At 36.3% G+C, this 23,089-nt stretch overlaps 1 protein-coding gene across 2 annotated transcripts in view; it reads right to left on the reverse strand.

The window, feature by feature from the left end:
- Positions 1–361: 361 nt before the first annotated feature.
- Positions 362–23,089, reverse strand: part of LOC123551706 (mitogen-activated protein kinase kinase kinase 7-like) — a 29,308-nt gene continuing 6,580 nt past the window's right edge. Inside the window, exons 7-19 of one of the 2 annotated variants that reach the window (XM_053541188.1) lie at positions 20,727–20,784; positions 20,099–20,171; positions 17,711–17,777; positions 17,173–17,375; positions 16,656–16,768; positions 15,799–15,869; positions 12,838–12,930; positions 8,526–8,705; positions 7,534–7,704; positions 6,450–6,550; positions 4,489–4,548; positions 3,477–3,626; positions 362–1,440 (exon numbers count right to left, since the gene is read on the reverse strand). In XM_053541188.1, coding sequence (XP_053397163.1) covers positions 1,348–1,440; positions 3,477–3,626; positions 4,489–4,548; positions 6,450–6,550; positions 7,534–7,704; positions 8,526–8,705; positions 12,838–12,930; positions 15,799–15,869; positions 16,656–16,768; positions 17,173–17,375; positions 17,711–17,777; positions 20,099–20,171; positions 20,727–20,784 — 1,433 coding nt within the window. In that variant the 3' untranslated portion in view covers positions 362–1,347. The remainder of the gene's footprint in view (positions 1,441–3,476; positions 3,627–4,488; positions 4,549–6,449; positions 6,551–7,533; positions 7,705–8,525; positions 8,706–12,837; positions 12,931–15,798; positions 15,870–16,655; positions 16,769–17,172; positions 17,376–17,710; positions 17,778–20,098; positions 20,172–20,726; positions 20,785–23,089) is intronic. The other variant, XM_053541189.1, reaches the window with a different exon arrangement.

The raw sequence follows: 23,089 nt of genomic DNA on the forward strand, positions 1-23,089 counted from the left end.
TTGTCCAAGTTTCATGAAAATCTTTCTAGGGGTTTAGCAGATAAGGAGCGGACATGAGTGTTACGGACAGAGGGAGACCATACCTATAACCTCCCACCACTCATGGCGGGGGATTAACAACGTCCATTACTTCAATTCTTGAGTAACTTACTTCTTTGACATAATGCCTTTCACAGATCTTATCCTTTACCCTGCTAAATTTCTGTAATGAACTTGTCCATCTTCCAATTTGGACATTACCATTAACTTATTAAAAGGGGTGCTTACCAAAAAGGTACCGGCTGAATAGTATTTCATCATGCAGAACCAATCGTGCCCAGCATGGTAAGGGTTATCAAAGCCAAGTTAATGAATACAAAAAGAGTTTTTACAATTTTATTAAAACTTTATTAATATATTTCATTATAAAAGGACAAATACTTTTATAAATCTGCAGACCAGTCCTGCTAGGATTCAAAGTATTTCATTATTTCTATAAAACACAAGTTAACCAGCAATCTATATCTGCCATATAAAATTGATCAGAAATATGTACAAGAAAATAGATTTTCATATTCTACAAAACAATCAAATGCTGCATGCAACAAAAACCTGCGATAATGTTCAACATTTTATGTAAACCAATGTACACTGGACAAAATATTTGGTATCACAAATTTTGACGCATGTAATAATTTCATTCTGTCAAGACTTTTTTACAAGTCAGTCTTTAACAGCATATGGTCTCTGTTATTGATGGCAAAGCTCTCATCCTCAGAATTTATACATTTCTTTTTTGATTTACCTGAGAGTTACATGTTGCTCAATCAAAAATCTATTTTTTTTATATATGAAAATCTTGAAAATTGTTATATTAGATCTGAAAATATCACCAGCATGTCTTTTTCCTGAAATTCAATCGTGATCCATTATAATATGCCAGCCAGTAGTTCTTTAACTACTATATCCTTTCCAATCATCCATGAAAAAAAGTAGATTAAATATGGCAAACATATGACATTTTGTACACACTAAAACACTTCTGGTCTCAACTGGCACAGTATCTTTCAGTTTGTAGCTGTTTTGTTTTCCTGATTTTGTTCTAATAGAATTTGAAAACCAGTCTCAGAGTACAACCTTGCCATTGGTCAATATTCCAAATGAGTTCAAAAACAGCCAATCAAATGCGAGGGTAGTGTGACTGGTTTCAAACCTCTTGAAAGTTTTTTTTATAGAATTTGAAAACCAGCCTCAGAATACAACCTTGCCATTGGTCAATATTTCAAATGAGTTCAAAAACAGCCAATCAAATGCCAGGATTATGTGACTGGTTTTCAATCTCAAGTTATATAATGTAGGAACCTAGTCTCAACTGGCACCGTATCTTTTAGTCTGTTGTTGCTTCTTCCTAATATGTTCTAGCTGCACAGTTAAATTTCTGTGGAAACTTTTCAAACTTTCCTGCAATAGAATAAAACCACAACTGATTACAAAAAAAAAACTCAGTTGAGTACAGCCACAACTCAGTAGAATAAAATCATAACTCAACAGAACAAAAACCTCAACTGAGTTTATAAATACAAAGAACTGTAACAGTACCCAAAAATCTGTAGAAAAAATTCTTCCCTTTGTTTTTGTAAGAACAGATATAAATCTAAAGGTCACAATGGGAAGTAGTAGGTACTGTTTCAAATTTTAAAATCTTTAATAATGTCAGTTTTAGTAAAGTTCTGGCCCTAGAACATTTTTGAAATAGTATTTGTTGTTTGCTTTTATGCTAACTAAGACATTCTGAATATTTTATTACAGTTCATCAACAGTAAAGGCACTACTGAACTTTTAAACTTTTTTTGAATCCTCAATTGCTGAATCTGACAGTATAAAAGTACCACTGTGACACAAAAATTTTCCTTGATAGCAAAGTCAAAACAAATTGAATCTTTATACATACTGGTACTGATGATAAACCCGGACAGAAAATGAGGTTTTTTACCTGTAACTTCTTTATTTCTGCAAATTGTTATCAATGGTTGGTATCAAAATAAAGCTTATTAATAACATTTGCTGAAAAATTTACATAACTTAAATTTATATTTAACAAGAGCTGTCTCCATAGGATGACACATGCCCCCGATGGCACTCTGAATGAATAGTTATGGCCGATGTTAGAGTTTAGGACCTTTGACCTACGGAGCTGGGTCTTGCGCGCGACACGTCGTCTTACTGTGTCACACATTCATGCGTAGTTATTTTAAAATCCATGCATGAATGACAATGATATGGACCGGACACGCCCATCAATGCACTATCATGAAAAATGACCTTTAATGTCTAAGTGTGACCTTGACCTTTGAGCTACAGACCTGGGTCTTGCGTGCGACACGTCGTCTTACTGTGGTACACATTCATGCCAAGTTATTTGAAAATCCATCCATCCATGACAAAGATATGGACCGGACACGCCCATCAATGCACTATCCTTTAACGTCTAAGTGTGACCTTGACCTTTGAGCTACGGACCTGGGTCTTGCGCGCGACATGTCGTCTTACTGTGGTACACATTCATGCCAAGTTATTTGAAAATCAATCCATCGATGACAAAGATATGGACCGGACACGCCCATCAATGCACTATCCTTTAACGTCTAAGTGTGACCTTGACCTTTGAGCTACGGACCTGGGTCTTGCGCGCGACATGTCGTCTTACTGTGGTACACATTCATGCCAAGTTATTTGAAAATCCATCCATCGATGACAAAGATATGGACCGGACACAAAAATTGCGGACAGACTGACAGACCGACAGACAGACCGACAGACGGTTCAAAAACTATATGCCTCCCAAAGGGAGGCATAAAAAGCAAACTCACATAAAGTGAGGTCCTGAAAGGGGTATGTTAAATTGGGAATGTATGAACATTGACTAATGATACAAAATTTTCTCCATATACTGAAACTTTCCCAAAAATGCTGCAACAGTCATTCCGGATCAAGTAATGAAAAGCGACCCTATGTCAGGCCTTCATGTGTTGACAGTGATCATGCACAAAAAACATCCTCTTCCCCAGTAATTTTGGTTAAATATTTTTCAAACAAAGTCATTTATTTATACAGAATATTTACCAATTTTGTATTTGTTTTTACCAGTTGGTGTTGTAAGTGATTGCTATTAGACAGGATGTTCAATTATATAAATAACCGATTGCAATCGAATAACTTGAAGGTGGTCAACTTTATCATCTGTCCGAGTTTATCATCAGTACCAGTATATCAAAATGGAAAAACCTAATTTGAAAATGGTGGATCAAACAGAAATTTAAAGTCTGGTTAATATACTGTCATTGAAAACATGTACACAGAAAATAACTTAAACATTTTTTCTACTTTAACCTATCAACCGTGTTCTGTATAATACAAAACTTGTAGCAAAAGAAGAAATTCTCACTTCAACCTATTTCATAAACTTACTTGATGAGGAAATATACACTGATACTTACATTTTCATTAGACAGTTTAAGATATTCCTCTGTGAGCTGAGCAGTGCTCTGATGATCCATCACATCATCTTGTAGTTCTTTACGTAATTCATGACGTGTCTGCTCGAACATTGCAATCTCTGTTTGGTATTTGAGATACTGCTGTGCCAGCTGTAAGATAGAACACACAAGACATGAAATATTTGTTTGAGTTCAAGTTTATTTATTAGTTTATACATAATTTATTTTAGGTCGATTGTGAAGGAAGTTCTTCAACTTATATTAATCATTCTCGACACCTCATTCCTGATGGAATCCATCGCCACGAGGGTATGAGAGAATGAGGCCAGTTTCCCTTTTAATGCTGAGTGCCAAGCACTGGGGCTACTGGTACCATTTTTCACGTCTTTGGTATGACACGGCCGGGGATCGAACCAACGACCTCCCACACTCGAAGCGGACGCTCTACCACTAGGCTATCGAGTTTACTTATTGTTGCTATCACTATCCTTTAGAAAAATGTTAGTAATTTTAGTTCACAGTGCAAGATACAGAAGATAATCCAATTCTAGAAGCCTCCTTGCTTTGTCAGGGGTCCAGCACACACGCTAGACTCTTCCATATGATAGCAGTTTTAGCAGAAGCTGAACTTGAGCTGACCACCTCAAGTTTCATAGTTACGTGTATTACCACTGAACCACTGTGTCTGCTCTTGTAAAACATATAATATTCCCACTTTAAAATAACCACTGAAGTTCAGCTACTAAATGTCATCTGGACTAGCAAAAAATCCTCTACATGACAAAAAACATGAATCTGACAAAGACCCTGACTCTCAGTTAACCATATCATATTAAGGCTTTTACATTTTACCTCTTTAGTCATGACTGAAATATACAAATAAATTACTTTTGTCATGTTTTCAACTCGTTGTTGCTCTACATATACTGGCATGTTAATTAAAAAAGACAGGTAATTATTTTCTTATTTAGTAAGAAATACATGCTGTGAAAAAAAAAAACATAATCCTTACCTTACAATGTTTATGAAACATTTCCATAGATTCAGTACTGTTTGGGCAAGGTGCTATTGGCTGAAACAAATTAGGTCAGATGTTAAATTAAAATTATTAAACAAAATCTATCTACTTCAAAGAAAAAATCCAAAACACTAATTTACATAAAAATTCCTTCTGCTAAAATCTTTCAAAGGTACAGCTGATATAAGTTAAAATGTAATACATTGCTCACACTGTGAGAGACTTCAAGGTAAATGGCATGGATCATACCAGATACTGATGATTTTGTGACGACACAAAATGTGAGAAGATTGGATGGGTAATCTGGAATTCAACTGAGCTTCGGACAAAACTTCACTTGGCAGCAAATTAAAATTATTCTTTAATGTTCAGCAGAACAGAGAAGTCGGACACAAAGCAAAACAAGGTTAGCCTTTGTTTTTCTGCTCTTATTTTATAATATTTTTATTTTAAAGACCTGTTTGTGTAATGGTGGGGCGTATTAATTTCTGTGCAAGACAGACTCAGATCTAGTTGGTGGTAAATTTTGAATTTTAATTAAAAAATGATTTTAGATCATAAGGTAGGATAAATAGAACATTAGGTTACTGTCTTATAAATTCAAATTTATTAAGTTCGTCTACAAAAAAATAAGTCTCAGCAGAGCCTCGACTTTTATATTTTCTCCGACTCACTTAATAAATTTAAATTTATAAGACAGTAACCTAATACTCTCTGTTTAATGATCTAATGACTGACATTAAAAGGACACAGATGGGTTAGAGAGAAGGTCTGAAATGTGTAGGGAAAATACCGATATCAATAAACTAATGACAGATAAAAAACAGACATAAATCTGAAGTGTGAAGGGAACGTTCCTGATATTGATGATCTAATGACTGATATTCAAGACACAGCTTGATTAAAAAGAATCTGAAATGTGTAGGGAACGTTCCTGATATTGATGATTTAATGACTGATATTCAAGACACAGCTTGATTAAAGAGGGTCTGAAATGTGTAAGGAACATACTTGATACTGATGATCTAATGACTGATATACAAGACACAGCTTGACTAAAAGAGGGTCTGAAATGTGTAGGGAACGTACTTGATACAGATGATCTAATGACTGATATACAAGACACAGCTTGATTAAAGAGGGTCTGAAATGTGTAGGAAACGTACCTGATACTGATGATCTAATGACTGATATTCAAGACACCGCTTGATTAAAGAGGGTCTGAAATGTGTAGGGAACGTACCTGATATTGATGATCTAATGACTGATATTCAAGACATAGCTTGATTAAAAGAGGGTCTGAAATGTGTAGGGAACATACCCAATATCAATGATCTAATGACTGATATATGAGACTTAGCTTGATTAAAGAGGGTCTGAAATGTGTAGGGAAGGTACCTGATATTGATGATCTAATGACTGATAAACAAGAGACACAGCTTGATTAAAGAGAGTCTGAAATGAGTAGGGAACATACCTGATATCAGTGATCTCATGACTGATATACAACAGATACAGCTTGGTTAAAGAGTCTGATATGTGGCAGGGAACGTACCTGATATCAATGATCTTATGACTGATATACAAGAGACAGCTTGATTAAAGAGGGTCTGAAATGTGTAGGGAACACACCTGATATTAATGACCTAATGACTGACATACAAGACATAGCTTGGTTAGACAAAGTGTTTGAAATGTGGCAGGGAACGTACCTTTTAATAATGATCTAATGACTGATATACAAGAAATAGCTTGGTTAGACAAGGTGTTTGAAATGTGGTAGGGAACATACCAACTATAAATGATCTAACGACTCATATAAAAGAGATATAGCTTAGTTAGAGAGAAGGTCTGAAATGTGTAAAGAATGTACCTGATATCGGTGATCTAATGACTGATATACAAGAATCATAGCTTGGTTAGAAAAAGAGTTTGAAATGTGGCCGGGAACATACCTGATACTGATGATCTAATGACTGATAAACAAGAGACATAGCTTGGTTAGACAGAGGGTTTGATAGGATATGACTCACTCCTGACCCAGCATAAGCTGCACCTGTAATACAAAATACAGTGAAACTTAATTCTATCTAACTGTTTTCAAAGAATGTTACATTTTCAGGAATGTGTGTTCTGCATAAAAACAAGCATTTTTGTCGTAATTATGAAACAAGAGCTGTCTGTAAGACAGCAAATGCTTGACTATTCAAATTGTTCTCCCAGAAGCAGGAATATTACCCTAAATGTTAAAATATCTATAGAGTTTCAATCCTGTATGTAAAACTTTAACCAGACGTTTTAAGTTCACAGGGGACATAATTTGGCCAAAATGCATGTCAGAGTTATGGGACTTGATGCAATAACCTAGTTTTATAATCCTAAAGATACATGTAAAGTTTCAATTCAATATCTGCATTAAATTTACAAGCATAACTTTAACAAGGATTTTCTAAGTCCAAAAGGAGACATAATTTGCCCAAAATACATGTCAAAGTTATGGGACTTGACCCAGTGAGGTTGGTTATTGACCAAGAAAAAGAAAAAAATGAGTTTCAAAGCTATGCCTTTAAATGATGGCCATATGTACTTGCACGCAAAACTTTAACCAGAATTTTCTAAGTCTAATTTCTAAGTAGTTATTTTTTCAAGTTTTGACTTTAGCCGAACAAAAAATGGGACTAAACTTTAGATCGCTTACATAGCACAAAGTATGGACCAGCAATTAAGAGGAGTTTATAATAATTAATATCAGTAGTGACACTAGAAGCAGCAAAAAAGCCATGGTATATAAAGTCAAGTCAAACATGTATTAATACACAGCACTCAAGAAATACAAAACCGCCTTAGTTAAATGGGTCTTTCGGAATTTTTGTTTGTTTGTTTTGGTTTGGTTAAATGTCACACTAACACAATTCAGAAAAAGTAACAACACACTTTAAATGTTTACATGATGAGGAAAACAGGTTTATAGTTGCTGTCGTTATTTGGAGAACGATCTTTAATTTGTCTGTGTATGAAGGTTATTGATCTATAACTTACCCATGGCAGGACCAAGGTTAACATTGACACTGAGTGGAGGCATCACAGTGGCGTCGGATGTCCAGGAGGCTGATCTCACTGTCGGTTTATTACCAGCCTCGCTACCGGGTGGCGGGTTGTAAGACACTGACCTGTATGGTGGAGTGTTCTCCCTTGATGTACCTAAATTTCCTGAATTGAGGAAAATGCAAGAGTATCAAAACAAAGTGACTAATGTTATTTTAATTTTCTTAGAACTTATATTTTCATATTACACAGATCTGTGCTGGAGTATAAAAGAGGATATTACACAGGTGTCTTTTCATATTTCATATCAACTTTCCAATGTAAACAAGAGCTGTTTGTAAAACATGTATATCCCTCAAGATGGCCTGTCCCACTTTCAGTCCCGAGATCATGATGACCTTGACCTTTGACCTATTAACCCCCAACATAGGGGTCATCTTACTACCTGCAGTCATATGCTAGTGTTCTTTACTTATGGGGAAACCATTTTCAGTCTCAAGATCAACGTTGCCTTGACCTTTGACCTACTGATCCCAAAACAATAAGGGTCATCTACTGGCCATAGGCAGCCATCCCATGAACTGAAAACTGTAGGCCCGTTTGCATTAGCTATTCAGCAGAAACCATTTTCAGTTTTGAAGTCAATGTAACCTTGAACTTTGACCTACTGACCCTAAAAACAACCAGGGTAATCTACTGACCACAGACAATCATCCTATAAAATTTGACTATTGTGAAACCAAGCATTCTGTTAGGAAAAAAAAGGTCTACTGCCAACAGACAGATATACAAAGAACAATAAAGGGAGGTGGGTGATCCATAACAATTCCTGACACCAATGGGAAGTTATATCCTATCATCTTGGTTTTTTTTTAGTTGTTTAATAGGTAGTAGTGTTAACAGTCTCCCCTGATATCTATATATCTCATCATTCCCTTGTACAAGGTATTTGTATCAAATAGAAGCAACCACCCTGTGTAATTCACCTTGATGGGGTGTTGGAGTTGTTTCCCTTGATGCACTATTTATAGATCCAGGGTAGGTGCTGACATGATGTATGGTAGCCGGAGGAGATTTCTGTATACTGATATTCGATGGAGGTGGGGCCATGTTGCCAACTGTGATATCTGTGTAACCATCTGACCCAATCCGCCTGTGACCTCTGCCTGAAATCATATAAATGTTTACCCAATTTTCAAGAAAATGAACTGTTCTAACTTAGGTTAAAACGGTGAAGACAACAAACAAGCTTATGTTCAATACATACTATTTTTAGTCTTTTTATTGTTTTTCTTTCGGTAGTTTACTGTGTGAAATATAATTATTTAATTTTCTTTGTTTTCAACAGTGAGATTATCAATTTCACAGAAAGGAACAACATCACATGGGGAAGAGTAAGATTTATAAATAACTGGAAATTTATATCCCAGATACATATATAACAAGACAAAGATTTACATATATATCACCAATGGCTGCCATATTAAATTATTTAAGGATTCTGTAAATCTTATAGAAACTATTTCAACATGATTTCCAACATAAACATTGAGAAGTCTATGTTGTTTTGTGTGACATTATGCATTGCATATGATGTTGTTGGGGTAAAATGTGCAGAATTTGTTTAAAACTATTAAATATTCTTAAAATTAAAGGAAAATTTCTTTGTTTACATGCATGACCAAAATACCTTTCACTTATGAACTCCTGATCTAACACATTTTACTTACGATTATGCTTATCATGAAATCAATGTACCAGTATTTCATGTTCATCTAGTGAAAGGTATTTCAATCTTACACTGAAACTAACAGGAATCCTCTATTTAACTCCATGCATGTCGTTTTTAACAAAGCAAAATGAGCTAAATATGTATTTTCATTGGGATTCTAAATAAATCTTCACAGAAGAAAGTTAACAGAAACAAGCAAAATTTTGTTTACACTTTAAACTTAGTGCTAACTAGAGATGCTTTTGAGAAAAGCGCATGTCTCCTACAACTGCCCCTATGAAAAATGTCTGGTTTCTCTAGATGGTTTAGACGAGTGGATCCAATTAGATGGTCTGGATGAGTGGATCCAATCAGTAATTCAAGGGCCATAAATCAAAAGTGCCTGGGCGGATTTGGCTAGTTTTTGAACCTGGCTAAGGTCTTATGGCCAAACACATTTTGTTCAAGTTTGGTGAAGATTGGATGAGAAATGTTCGACTCAGAGAGCGAACAAGAGTAAAAAGGCAGATTTTTCGGTAATTCAAGGGCAGTAACTCTAAAATGCCTGGACCGATTTGGCTAGTTATCGAACTTGGCCGAGGTCTCATGGTCAAACACATTTTGTTTAAGTTTGGTGAAGATCGGATGAGAAATGTTCGACTTAGAGTGCGGACAAGAGTAAAAAGGCTGATTTTTCGGTAATTCAAGAGCCATAACTCCAATACGCCTGGACCGATTTGGCTAGTTATCGAACTTGGCTGAGGTCTTATGGTCAAACACATTTTGTTTAAGTTTGGTGAAAATTGGATGAGAAATGTTCGACTTAGAGTGTGGACAAGCTTTGTGACAGACACACACACAGAAATACAGACAGACACACAGACTGGAGTAAATCAATATGTCTCCCACACCACTGTGGGGTGGGAGACATAATAATACAAATGCTGAAAACTTTGCATGACATGATCTATTCTAAACAAATTCTCTAGAATATTTGAGCCATAACAAACTTTTCACAATACAGATTAGCAAATCAACATACCTTAACTTGAAATCTACTATAAGACACTTACACCTTTGACAGTCTTATAAACCTGATGATCAGATCAAGTATTGATGAAAATAAGGCAAAAAGCCAAAACTTTCATTACATCCTGCTATATTTTTTAGATTTCAAAGCAAAGCATGTGCCAAGCTGTTATTTACATGCATGCATGTGGCATACATATTTCAATCCTTTATTAACATATTTCATAACTTTATTTTTTTCATGACCTCTTTTTAATCTGCAGGATATTTAAAAAATAAAATCCTGTCTTTAAAAGTACACTCATTGTCTGAACTTAACTTTTGAAATGATATGCGAATGAACTTTTACAAAAGTTAACTTCCAAACAATCATTAAAGAAAGCTCTAAAGTTATGATATATGCAGGCTAAACATCAGTCTTTAAGAAATGACAACTTAAGAAAGCTTAATCAATCTAAAAGCATTACGAACAGTTAATACTGGTCTTAAGCAATCATCACTGATTGTTTGAACAATATCTTTTAGATAGCAAGAACATAAATGCTAAGACAAAGTTCAAAAGTTAAACATAGTTTTCACTTTAATGTATATAAAAGCCAAATTACCAAAATGAAAATAAACATTCACTAAATACTTTCAGTGTCCATAAAGTTATATATTACATAGGTATTGCCAATAAAACCAACGAAAAAGAACAAAACAGAAATACCCTTCATTATTATTCAAATGAGAAGAATACTAGAAAATGCTTTTGTAAAAATGCGCATGTCTCCCCCAATGCAAAGTCCTATAGGCAAGAAGTCAATAGGGGTCAGGAGCGAAAGTCAAAGAGACACTGATGGTTGGCTGCAATAGGGATCATCTACTTGGCATGTCCAGTCATCCCGCTAAATTTCGACACTCTTGGCCTAGTGGTTCTCAAGTCACTGTTCAGGCTCCTGTGACCTTGACCTTTGATCAAGTGACCTCAAAATAAATAGGGGTCATCTACTCTGCATGTCCAATCATCCTATTAAGTTTCAACATTGTAGGTCAAGTGGTTCTCAAGTTATTTCCAAAAAATGATTTTACATGAACAGGCCACTGTGACCTTGACTTTTAATAGACTGACCCCAAAATCAGTAGGGGTCATCTACTCTGCATGTTCAATCATCCAATGAAGTTTCAGCATTCTGGGTCAAGTGGTTCTCAAGTTATTGATCGGAACTGGTTATCAATGTTCAGGCCCCTGTGACCTTGACCTTTAACGGAGTGACCCTAAAAACAATAGGGGTCATTTACCCTGCATGAACAATCATCCTATGAAGTTTCAACATTCTGGGTCGAGAGGTTCTCAAGTTATTGATTGGAAATGGTTTTCCATGTTCAGGCCCCTGTGGCCTTGACCTTTAACAGAGTGACCCTAAAATCGTTAGGGGTCATCTACCCTGCATGACCAATCATCCTATGAAGTTTCATCATTCTGGGTCAAGTGGTTCTTAAGTTACTGACCGGAAATGGTTTTCAATGTTCAGGTCCCTGTGACCTTTACCTTTCACAGAGTGACCCCAAAATCATTAGGGGTCATCTACTCTGCATGACCAATCATCCTATTAAGTTTCAACATTCTGGGTCAAGTGGTTCTCAAGTTACTGACCGGAAATGGTTTTCAATGTTCAGGCCCCTGTGACCTTGACCTTTAAATGGAGTGACCCCAAAATCGATAGGGGTCATCTACTTTGCATGTACAATCATCTTATGAAGTTTCAACATTCTGGGTCAAGTGGTTCTCTAGTTATTGATCGGAAATGGTTTTCCATGTTCAGGCCCCTGTGACCTTGACCTTTGATGGAGTGATCCCAAAATCAATAGGGGTCATCTACTCTTCATGACCAATCATCCTATGAAGTTTCAACATTCTGGGTCAAGTGGTTCTCTAGTTATTGATCGGAAATGGTTTTCAATGTTCAGGCCCCTGTGACCTTGACCTTTGACGGAGTGACCCCAAAATCAATAGGGGTCATCTACTCTTCATGACCAATCATCGTATGAAGTTTCAACATTCTGGGTCAAGTGGTTCTCTAGTTATTGATCGGAAATTGTTTTCAATGTTCAGGCCCCTGTGACCTTGACCTTTAACGGAGTGACCCCAAAAACAATAGGGGTCGTCTACTCCAGCAGCCCTACAACCCTATGAAGTTTGAAGGTTCTAGGTCGAATGGTTCTCCAGTTATTGCTCGGAAATGAAGTGTGACCTACGGACGGACGGACGGACGGACGGACAGGGCAAAAACAATATGTATCCTGGGGGAGACATAAATATATTTGACAGTGTAACATTTTTTTAATAGTTTGTAAGTATTCAAGCATGAGAAGAAAAATGTAAACTAACAGTAACTGCTTTATGCTGTTGAATACCCTCCCTGTTAAACTGCATTTAAACAAAATCACTATAAACAAGCAGTTTTTATCATAGCCAAACATGTATAAAAATGAAATGTGTTAAACAAGCTGTGCAGACAGGCAACATGCTGTGAGGATGTAAGGATGAAAATGATTGGTTGATTTTAACCTCTGACCTTTCTGATGCATCATGGGATTATTGGGTGGAGCTCCAGTTTGAAATATATATGCTGGAGACCCATATGAGCCAGACCGACGATGTCCTAAAACTGTGCAGCACAAATGGACACAAAACAATGCTTGTTAGTATAAAAATGTGATATGATGTTTTAGGTGAGATTCAAAATCTGAATATATAAGTTTTGTATGAGTATACGACCAATAACACTTTTCGGTTAAAATCATGTAATATCAGCACTGACCATACATGAGGTTATTTTATGGATTTCATTATTTCAATAACATACCACTATCAGTTAAAATAACCAGTATACCTGGGATTCATACCAGAAATAAAATTTCAATGTGTAACTAAAATCTTCATTAATGACTGATTTTTGTTCAGTTTAACCTCACACTGACACAACTATAGGTCATATAGGAATTTTTCCAGCTTTTGATGGTGGAGACAGACCACAGGTACCCTTCTGAGAATTGTTTCAGGCAGAGACAGGCACCTGGGTAGAAACACTGACCTTCTTTAAGCCTGCTGAATGACTTCTTCACAGGAAGAATTCTACACCGCAAGTGAGGTTCTGAACCCACATCGCTGATGGGCAAACGATCTGAAGTCAGGGACCTTAACCTCTTTGGAACTGAGGTCCGAAGATTTATATTTAAACTAGAGTTGCTTTTGAGAAAAGCGCATGTCTCCCACAACTGCCTAATCATCTGAATAGTAGTATATCATCAGATGAGAAATGTTTGAGTGTAAACCCTACTCCCTATATATTCTTAATTCCCAATCAGACTTTCAGTGCTTTGATTACCAAAAACAACCCAATCAGACATTCAGTGCTTTGACACAACCCAATCACACTTTCAGTGTTTTGATACAACCCAATCACACTTTCAGTGCTTTGATTATCAAAAACAATGTTTCAAGGGCCATAATTCCAAAGTGCCTGGGCCGATTTGGCTAGTCATCGAACTTGGCCAAGGACTTACTGGCAAACACATTTTGTTTAAGTTTGGTGAAGATCGGATGAGAAATGTTCGACTTAAGAGTGTAGACAAGATTTGTGACAGACGGACGCACACACACACAGACAGACAGGAGTAAATCAATATGTCTCCCACCACAGTGGTGTGGGAGACATAACGAATGATTTAGGAAATATGCTGATATAACACAACATTGACCGATGTTAATTTCTTTGTGGGTATACTATTATAAACTAAAAAAAAAATGAATGCAGATATATGATCATTACAAAAGCTTGCGATAATTCTGTTACAAAATGTATTAAGAAAAATATAAAATTAAAGCGTCACAAATATAAAAAACAAGAGCTGTCAGTTGACAGCGCGCTCGACTATTCTCAGTGCTTGATAGTATAATATAAGCTATGAGTAAAACTTTAACATTACAATAAGCATATTCTAAGTTGAAAAGGGACCATAATTCAGTCAAAATGCTTGATAGAGTTGTCTGCTCCTGTTTACAGACTGGGGTCATGATGGTAAACAAGTATGCAAAATATGAAAGCAATATCTCAATGGACTTTGAAAATATTTGGGGTGGTAGGCAAACTTTAACATTACAATAAGTATATTCTAAGTCAAAAAGGGGCCATAATTCAGTCAAAATGCTTGATAGAGTTATCTGCTCCTGTTTACAGACTGGGGTCATGATGGTAAACAAGTATGAAAAATATCAAAGCAATATCTCAATGGACTTTGAAAATATTTGGAGTGGTACGCAAACTTTAACATTACAATAAGCATATTCTAAGTCAAAAAGGGGCCATGATTCAGTCAAAATGCTTGATAGAGTTGTCTGCTCCTGTTTACAGAATGGGGTCATGATGGTAAACAAGTAGGCAAAGTATGAAAGCAATATCTCAATGGACTTTGAAAATATTTGGGGTGCTAACGCCAATGCCGGGGCGAGTAGGACAGCTCCCCTATTCTTCGAATAGTCAAGCTAAAAATACTTTAAATGAGCCACGCCATGAGAAGACCAACGTAGTGCATTTGCGACCAGCATGGATCCAGACCAGCCTGCGCATCTGCACAGTCTGGTCAGTATCCATGCTGTTCACTAATGGTTTCTCTAACTACAAAATGCTTTGAAATCGAACAGCATGGATCCTGACCAGACTGCGCAGATGCGCAGGCTGGTCTGGATCCATGCTGGTCGCAAATGCACCTAGTTGGTTTTCTCATGCCGTGGCTCAAATACTGTCTAACCTGTCTATAGCAGCCACTAAAGGGCCTGATTGAAAGTGATCTCTATGGACTGACCGTTATATCCCAGTTTCTGATGTAAGACAACAGCACTTGATAACATTTCTGTTGTATATACCAGTAATACGTTAAAGACCCTTGTTTTATAATTTGGCTTTTAAAATGTTTTGAACATGAACAATGTAATCTGTTGCCATCAGCACACAAATCATTTTGAATTTTCTTGTACTTTTAGCAAATTATAAGCAGACTAACTTGAACAAATTAAGCATCTGTTTCACATTTTTGAGTACTTGAGCACTTGAATCCATGTTTACACTGGTCTAGTTGGAAATAAAATGTTGACAAGGATCAGGGTATGTAAAGTGTCATTTTATAACCACATTTTAACAATAGGACCACAAAGTGGACAGTCCAAGGAAGGTCACATTACATACAGGTGACCACTAAAGCAGGTTAGACTGTACTGATAAAATACAAAATTCACAAATAATTAATAAACATGCTATAAAAAATCTGAAATAAATATAGGCACACAGGGTATTTTTCTTGATGACTTTGACAGATAGAGCAATCTGGTTAGTAATAAATTAAGTCACGGCACACGGCATGGAATTCATAATGATACTTATCATAGGTATAGACTTGTATTGCATCTGTTTCATTTACAAGGATATTTATAGATTTTAGTTTACTATAGATTACTATATTAACAGACAAAAATTTACCTTTAGGATGGACTCCAACACCTTGAGACATAATGTCATATTCTTGAAGGTTGGTTAAATCAGCAGAATATCTGTAAGTTAAAGCAAACTGTTATTTGCACAGTAAAATTGTTAATTAACTGAATAAACTATACAGCTTTGATTGTTCTAACGGATATTAACTCTAACACTGCAAAATTTCTATAATGAACTTGTCCATCTTTCAATTTGGACAGTACCACTGACTGTAAAAAAGGGTGCTTACCAAAATGATACTGACTGAATGGCGAACACTGCCGATCATGGATGTGCAGGCAGTCAAGATCTACACTGGTCGAAAAGGCAGAATCAATCAAGTCCAGCACATGAAACCCCAGAGCCACATTCATACACTGGCAGGCACTTAGGTAAAACCAATGACCTTCAATAAGCCAGCTAGATGGCTTCCTCACAAGAAACAATAAAGATTCTACACCCCAAAGTAAGGTTTCGAACCTACAGCTGTGAGGTGAAAGTGATTAAAAGTCACAGAACTAAACCATTCAGCCTTAGTCCACATACTGTACAGCTAATGAGCAAGAGTTGGTCTTGGTCAAGCAGACAGAAGCTCAAACCTTAAATGTTGCAATTGAGCCATGCCATGGGAAAACCAACATAGTGGCTTTGTGACCAGCATGGATCCAGACCAGCCTGCGCATCCGCGCAGTCTGGTCAGGATCCATGCTGTTCACTAACGGTTTCTCTAATTGCAATAGACTTTGAAAGCGAACAGCATGGATCCTGACCAGACTGTGTGGATGCGCAGGCTGGTCTGGATCCATGCTGGTCGCAAAGCCATTATGTTGGTTTTCTCATGGCGTGGCTCAACTATTTATTACCTTTTCTGCTGATGATCGACTGGGGTACCAGACCTGGGACTCTGTATGCCAATCAGGCTTTCTCGACTGGCAGCCAGGGAAGGGGGAGCACTCCGTTGACTTCGATTCTCCTCCTGGAATAGACACAATCAGTTCTAAAAGTATTTCATTGCTTACTTCCCTTCAATATTTTTTCAATACAAATGTAAATGATAAAATGCTGTTGTTACAGAGAAAAAATGCACAATCATGCAGAAAAAATTCCAAACAAGTTCCCAAATTATTTTCAATTATACAGTTTATACTTATTCCATTTGTAATGGAAACTGATTTCTTTCAGGTTTCAACTCAGGAAAACTGTTTTTTTTTTCTTGGTTTTTGTTTTTCAGAAATATGCAGTTGAATTTGTATGAAATAAGAATTATAACTTACATTCCTTTATGCCAAAAGCCTTTACATGTGATTTTTGAAATACAAATATCAATTGCCAATAAGTAAATATTTTCTCCACAGCTAAGTTTTATACTGTTGGTGTTACCTCCGTGACTGTAGGTGTGACTGTTCTCTGTGGTGTGTGTGGTGGGTGGGGTAACTGGGGTATATAGTCCCCACTATGTCGGACTGTCTCACTGATGGTGCTTGTGCGTGACTCCCCACCAGTGGCTTGTGGCATATTGTTTGTACTGACAGTGCTTGGGGGACCTGAACACTGGGTTATGATAGGCATCGGTGAACTAAAAGCTGCAAAAGTAAGTGAAATATTCATGTTACAGGATTATTTAGGAGCCCCATCCACTATTTGCCAACAAACAATAATCAGGAACTTGTACAAACTTCAGACACGCGCAAAAACACTATAAGGAACTGAAGTAGCTTTTTTACATACAAGTACTGGAAATTACATCACATCATGAATATATAATTACTTCTACATAATAATGTAGTACATTGCATTATTTCACAGTTAAGTTCTATAGGTCAATTCAGGTAAAACAACTGTAAACTTGCTGTCTCAAAGACAAACTTCAGTTGTGAGAACAGCTTTAATTATAGTCTGTTTCATATAAAATACTTACTATAGTCTAGTGATTCATCATCACTGTATGCAGGATAAACCAGGGGCTCATCTGCTCCAGCAAAAAACTGAAATTATAGAAAAAGAAACCTTTCTTAAAACTACCCCGTAAAGGCCAGAATGATGTAGCTCTGCATTTCCTTTGATCCAATGATCTTAAAATCATTTTAGGTAATCTACTGACTACAAAGTATCATTCTATAAAGTTGATATTATTCTCCATAACTGAACAGTTTTCTGTTCAAACGGAACAATAGAAGGTGCCTAATGACCACATGCAATCATATGATGAAGTCTGATGGCCATATGCCCAAGCAAACTCCTGTTAGTGATCATATATCACATTTTGTCTCAAGATCACAGTGACCTTGACCTTTAAGGTACTGCCCCCACAACCACCACCACTGCTCTCCCTCCGAAAAAACAGGGATCATCTAATTATCCAATCAATCAGTCTATAAAGTTTGAATGCCACAGGTTTAAGTGGTCTCAAGTTATATATAGGAGACTGTTTTCAATCACTGCAACCTTGACCTTAGACATACTGACCCTCAGTTGAACAATCCACTCAACAGACAAATGGCAGCTCTAGGTCCAAGCATTTGGACACTGTTTTCAGTCTCAAGCTATGATGAACTGATCCATGAAACAGTAATTTCATCTACTGACAACAGGCAATCATCCTACGTACTTCGGACAAAACATCCATGCATTTTCAAATTATTGATCAGAACTTGTTTGTTTCAAGGTCACTGTGACCATGAAGTGTCATCTACTGACACATTGCAACTAGTCTTAGAAATCTGACAGCACACAGTTCCAGTTTTCTCTCATTTCCGCATACATAGCAAAACCAGACAGACAGATGGACAGTTTGTGTGTTTCGATTTTAACGTCTTCTTCAACAATTTTCCAGTCATATAAACGACAGTGTCTACTTGTAGCAGTGAGCGAAATGCCCAACTTTATAGTGCTGTCTCACTGGAATATCACGTCATAGACATGTGACATGATACCCCACCCAGTCACATTATACTGACACCTGGCCAACCAGTCCTAGCACTATCCTCTTAATGCCGAGTGCCAAGCTAGGAAGCTACTAGTACATTATTTTACATCTTTGGTATGACGCTGCCAGGGATCAAACCCACAAATGCCCACATTCGAAGTGGGAACTCTACCACTAGGCTACCGAGGCAGACAGAGTCCTACTGACATTTTCCATCTTTGTTTGTTTTTGGTCTAGCACATTTTTTTCAAAAATATCTCAGTTATGTAACAGCAGGTAGTTCACCTAACCAATTATCTTGCTTTCTGTACCAGTACAAACCTGTTCTCTGCAAGTAACTGCCAACTTCTCCACATAGATCAGAGGTGGAGCACAAATGATATCAGACACAATGTCTTCTAACAATCATCAAGGAGTACATAATGCATCAACCCTACAATCCACAGATCTGCGCTCTTTGCAATTTTTTTTGCAAGACTTGAGTTTCACTTGAAGTGTGTGGTATTTCTATCTAATTCAGTATATGATGGCACCATTAACCGGGGGGTTGAACCTCTATATGCAGCCTGTCTGGGCATACCAGGTGCTTAAAGCACTGGTATTGGCAATAGGGGTAAGTCGACCTCAAGGGGAGGGGTGCGGTTATGGCTGTTTGTTACAATAAGGCTGTAAATATTATCATTGTTCATTGATGATATTGTTGTAATAACTATTATTTTTATTATTATGTACAACGCCATTGAATATAATTATCATTTATGAAAAAGGCGTTTAATCAAATTGTTCAGTTTCAATTTTGTGATTGCATATGTCATGTTTTGTTATTTTCCTACATATCTGTGATATGTCACATGTTTAATTGTAAAGCGCCTTTGAACGTATATTACATATGAAAAGGGTGCTCAACAAATCTGGTATAATAATAATAATCTTCCTATTAAGCTAAGTGGACAGACTAACATCTTTGAAGGGGGACATAATAACAGTAAATACCATTAAAGTACAAAGTACCTAAAACTTCAGAAAAATGCAGTTTACCTTATAAAAAAAATCAAAAAGTTATACTAAAATCCTTTGCACAGTGACAACATTTAATAACACAATCCAAGACTGGCTGGTCAATACTGCATTTGACAGGTTCAAGACAGGTTTAAGTTTTACTAACAGTTTCAAAATCCAAGCAGTCAATAAGCATAATAGGAATTTGAACTTAGTATCATAACACATTTCATGTAACCTTACCTAAGGTGAACCAAGATAAATACCATAAATATTGTTCAATGAAATTGAACAGTGGTTTATATACATCAAGAATACGGAAGTTTTATCCACGGCATAACTTTTTCATGAAAACAAGTTGCTTAGACAAGATATTCTTACCTGAAACAGATGTGACATGATCCTCACAACCTCTGCCATGGACGGTCTCTCTGCAGGATTACTCGACCAAGATCTGTGTAAATAATGTATGAAATATTTCAGTGTTCCCGCTGGCATTTAAAGCTGGGGGTGAAAACCGAGTTTTTCTTGCACTTTTGCACTCCCTCACTAAGAGATATATAACAGCTGTCTCCAAAACTGGGGATGCAAAGTACCATTCTGGGGGTGAAAAACACCCATTTGGGGGTTTCTGGGAACACTGTATTTCATCTATAAAAACAGGATTTTATTAGAAGTGTTGCACCAACTCTCATACATTTGATTTTTATGTGATAATAATCCAGATACTAGTAGTAGTATGACTTGCAGCAATGCTGTACAGAAATTCATGAGGATTTTTTTAAAGTAGCAAAATCTATATTTCGCTCAAGTTTCTATTAAACGTCAGGGAAATTATCTGCAAAAAGTATTATGTAATTCAAAAACCTACAGGACAATGTACTTGCTCCACAATCCCCATAGTTCCTAGATAACCTTAGTTCCTTAAGGTTTGAAGTGTCTATCTGTTTAGTAATTGATGAAACTCTCTATTATAGTAAAAAAGTGAGAAGATTTTATATATCTTTACCTGGTCATTAGCAGTTCTAATGGTTTTGGCAAATTTCTTATCAATGGTGGCCTAGTACCTGAAAATTATACATTATTACATTTAAATCCTTCTGCATAATGAACATTTTACAGTAAAGTTTCATTCTACTGCACATTTTTGTCCTTTTTTACTGTAAAGTTAAAGGCATATCAGATCCAAATTTCATACAAGTGTATTCAAAACACATGAACAATAGTTTGTAAACATAAAATTAACAATTATATATGTAGCAACAGTACTATGCATTAGGTTTGAAATAGTACACACTGTTTACATATTTAGAACAAGAGGGCCATGATGGCCCTATATCGCTCACCTGTTATCATTGCACTTGAGGACAAGAAGGTCCTCAGAAAAAATATCTAAGTCCAAAGGACAGGAACAACAAAGGGAAGAAATTTAACCAAAAAGAAAAAAAAATTCTTACAAGGTACAGATATGTCAAAATACACCTAAAAATTGGAGGTACCATCCATGTTGTACCACAGAAACGTGGTCTCGGTTTTTCCCTACGGCCAATAATAAAAAAGTTACTAAAAATAAGCTATTTATAGTAACGTAAAAGGGAAGTAATTAAAAAAAAATTATTGTAAGTGAACAAAAGAAGGATCTGCCAAATAAATCTGTTGACATAAAGGAAATTTCAGATCAGTATCTTCATTAGTTACGGAGATATACCCATTTTAATCTGAAATAAAGGGAGGTAATTTGACATAAAATCAGTCCATAGTTATCTACCCTGATTGGCTCAGTCCAACTAATGACAATAATGAAATTTCAAATAAGTCCTATAAATACTTACTGATATAAATCCATTTTGATTACAATCAGGGGAGGTAATCAGATATAAAATAACTCTGGAACCTACGACTGGATCTGATTTGTCATGGAATCCAAGATTTATTGTTGTTGAAGATATTTTGGAAGTCTGTATCAAATAAAACCATAAATGAAGAATCTATATGGCTGCAAAAGCCAAAATAGCCAATTTTGGACCTTTAAGGAGCCATAACTCTGGAACCCATGATGGAATCTGGCCTGTTCAAGAAAGGAACCAAGATCTTGTGGTAATACAAGTTGTGTGCAAGTTTGGTTAAAATCAAATCATAAATGAAGCTACTATTGTGCAGACAAGGTCAAAATAGCTAATTTTGGCCCTTTCAGGGGCCATAACTCTGGAACCCATTAAGGGATCAGGCCGGTTTAAAAAAGGAACCGAGATCTTATGGTGACACAAGTTTTGTGCAAGTTTGATTAAATTCAAATCCTAAATGAAGCTGCTATTGTGCAGACAAGGTCAAAATAGCTAATTCTGGCCCTTTCAGGGGCCATAACTCTGGAACCCATGATGGAATTTCGCCAGTTGAAGAAAGGAACCAAGATCTTATGGTGATACAAGTTGTGTGCAAGTTTGGTTAAAATAAAATCATAAATGAAGCTGCTATTGTGCAGACAAGGTCAAAATAGCTAATTCTGGCCCTTTCAGGGGCCATAACTCTGGAACCCATTACGGAATCTGGCCAGTTCAACAAAGGAACCAAGATCTTATGGTGATACAAGTTGTGCGCCAGTTTGGTAAAAATCAAGTTATAAATAAAGCTGCTATTGTGCAGACAAGGTCAAAATAGCTAATTTTGGCCCTTTCAGGGGCCATAACTCTGGAACCCATGATGGGATCTGGCCAGTTCAAGAAAGGAACCGAGATCTTATGGTGATACAAGTTGTGTGCAAGATTGGTTAAAACAAAATCATACATGAAACCACTATCGTGCAGACAAGAAATTGTTGACGCACGCACGCACGGATGGACGCACGCACGGACTGACGACGGACGAAGGGTGATCACAAAAGCTCACCTTGTCACTATGTGACAGGTGAGCTAAAAACACAGTAGAAATGTGTACTACCACTAGAAATCTGGCTGTTGTTTTTTTTCAACAATCAACTGTTACTGCATTATATTTAATTATAATGCAAGTTTCCATCTAGTAAAGTTAAATACATTTAATGAGGATTTTATATATTTGAAGTCAATATCTAAAGTTTAAACATTTTAGTGAAAGCTGGCAATTAGATATCTTTTAAAAATTTTCAGCTTACTTTTACCTTTTTTTAAGACAAATTACATTTCTGCACAATTTTATCTTTTCTACTGTAAACTTGTGAAGTTACACATTACTGCACAATTTTACTCTATAATACAAAAATTCTAGTTGAAGATGAATTAACAGCCCATTTACAAATATGATACATTCAAAGTAAAAGTAATGCATATATTCTAATGTTGTTTTTGTAAAGGTTTCCATGGCTGAATGACAACCATACCAAATATAAAGCAGATA

The sequence above is a fragment of the Mercenaria mercenaria genome, chromosome 4 (assembly GCF_021730395.1).
Source record: "Mercenaria mercenaria strain notata chromosome 4, MADL_Memer_1, whole genome shotgun sequence".
Lineage (NCBI taxonomy): Eukaryota > Metazoa > Mollusca > Bivalvia > Venerida > Veneridae > Mercenaria > Mercenaria mercenaria.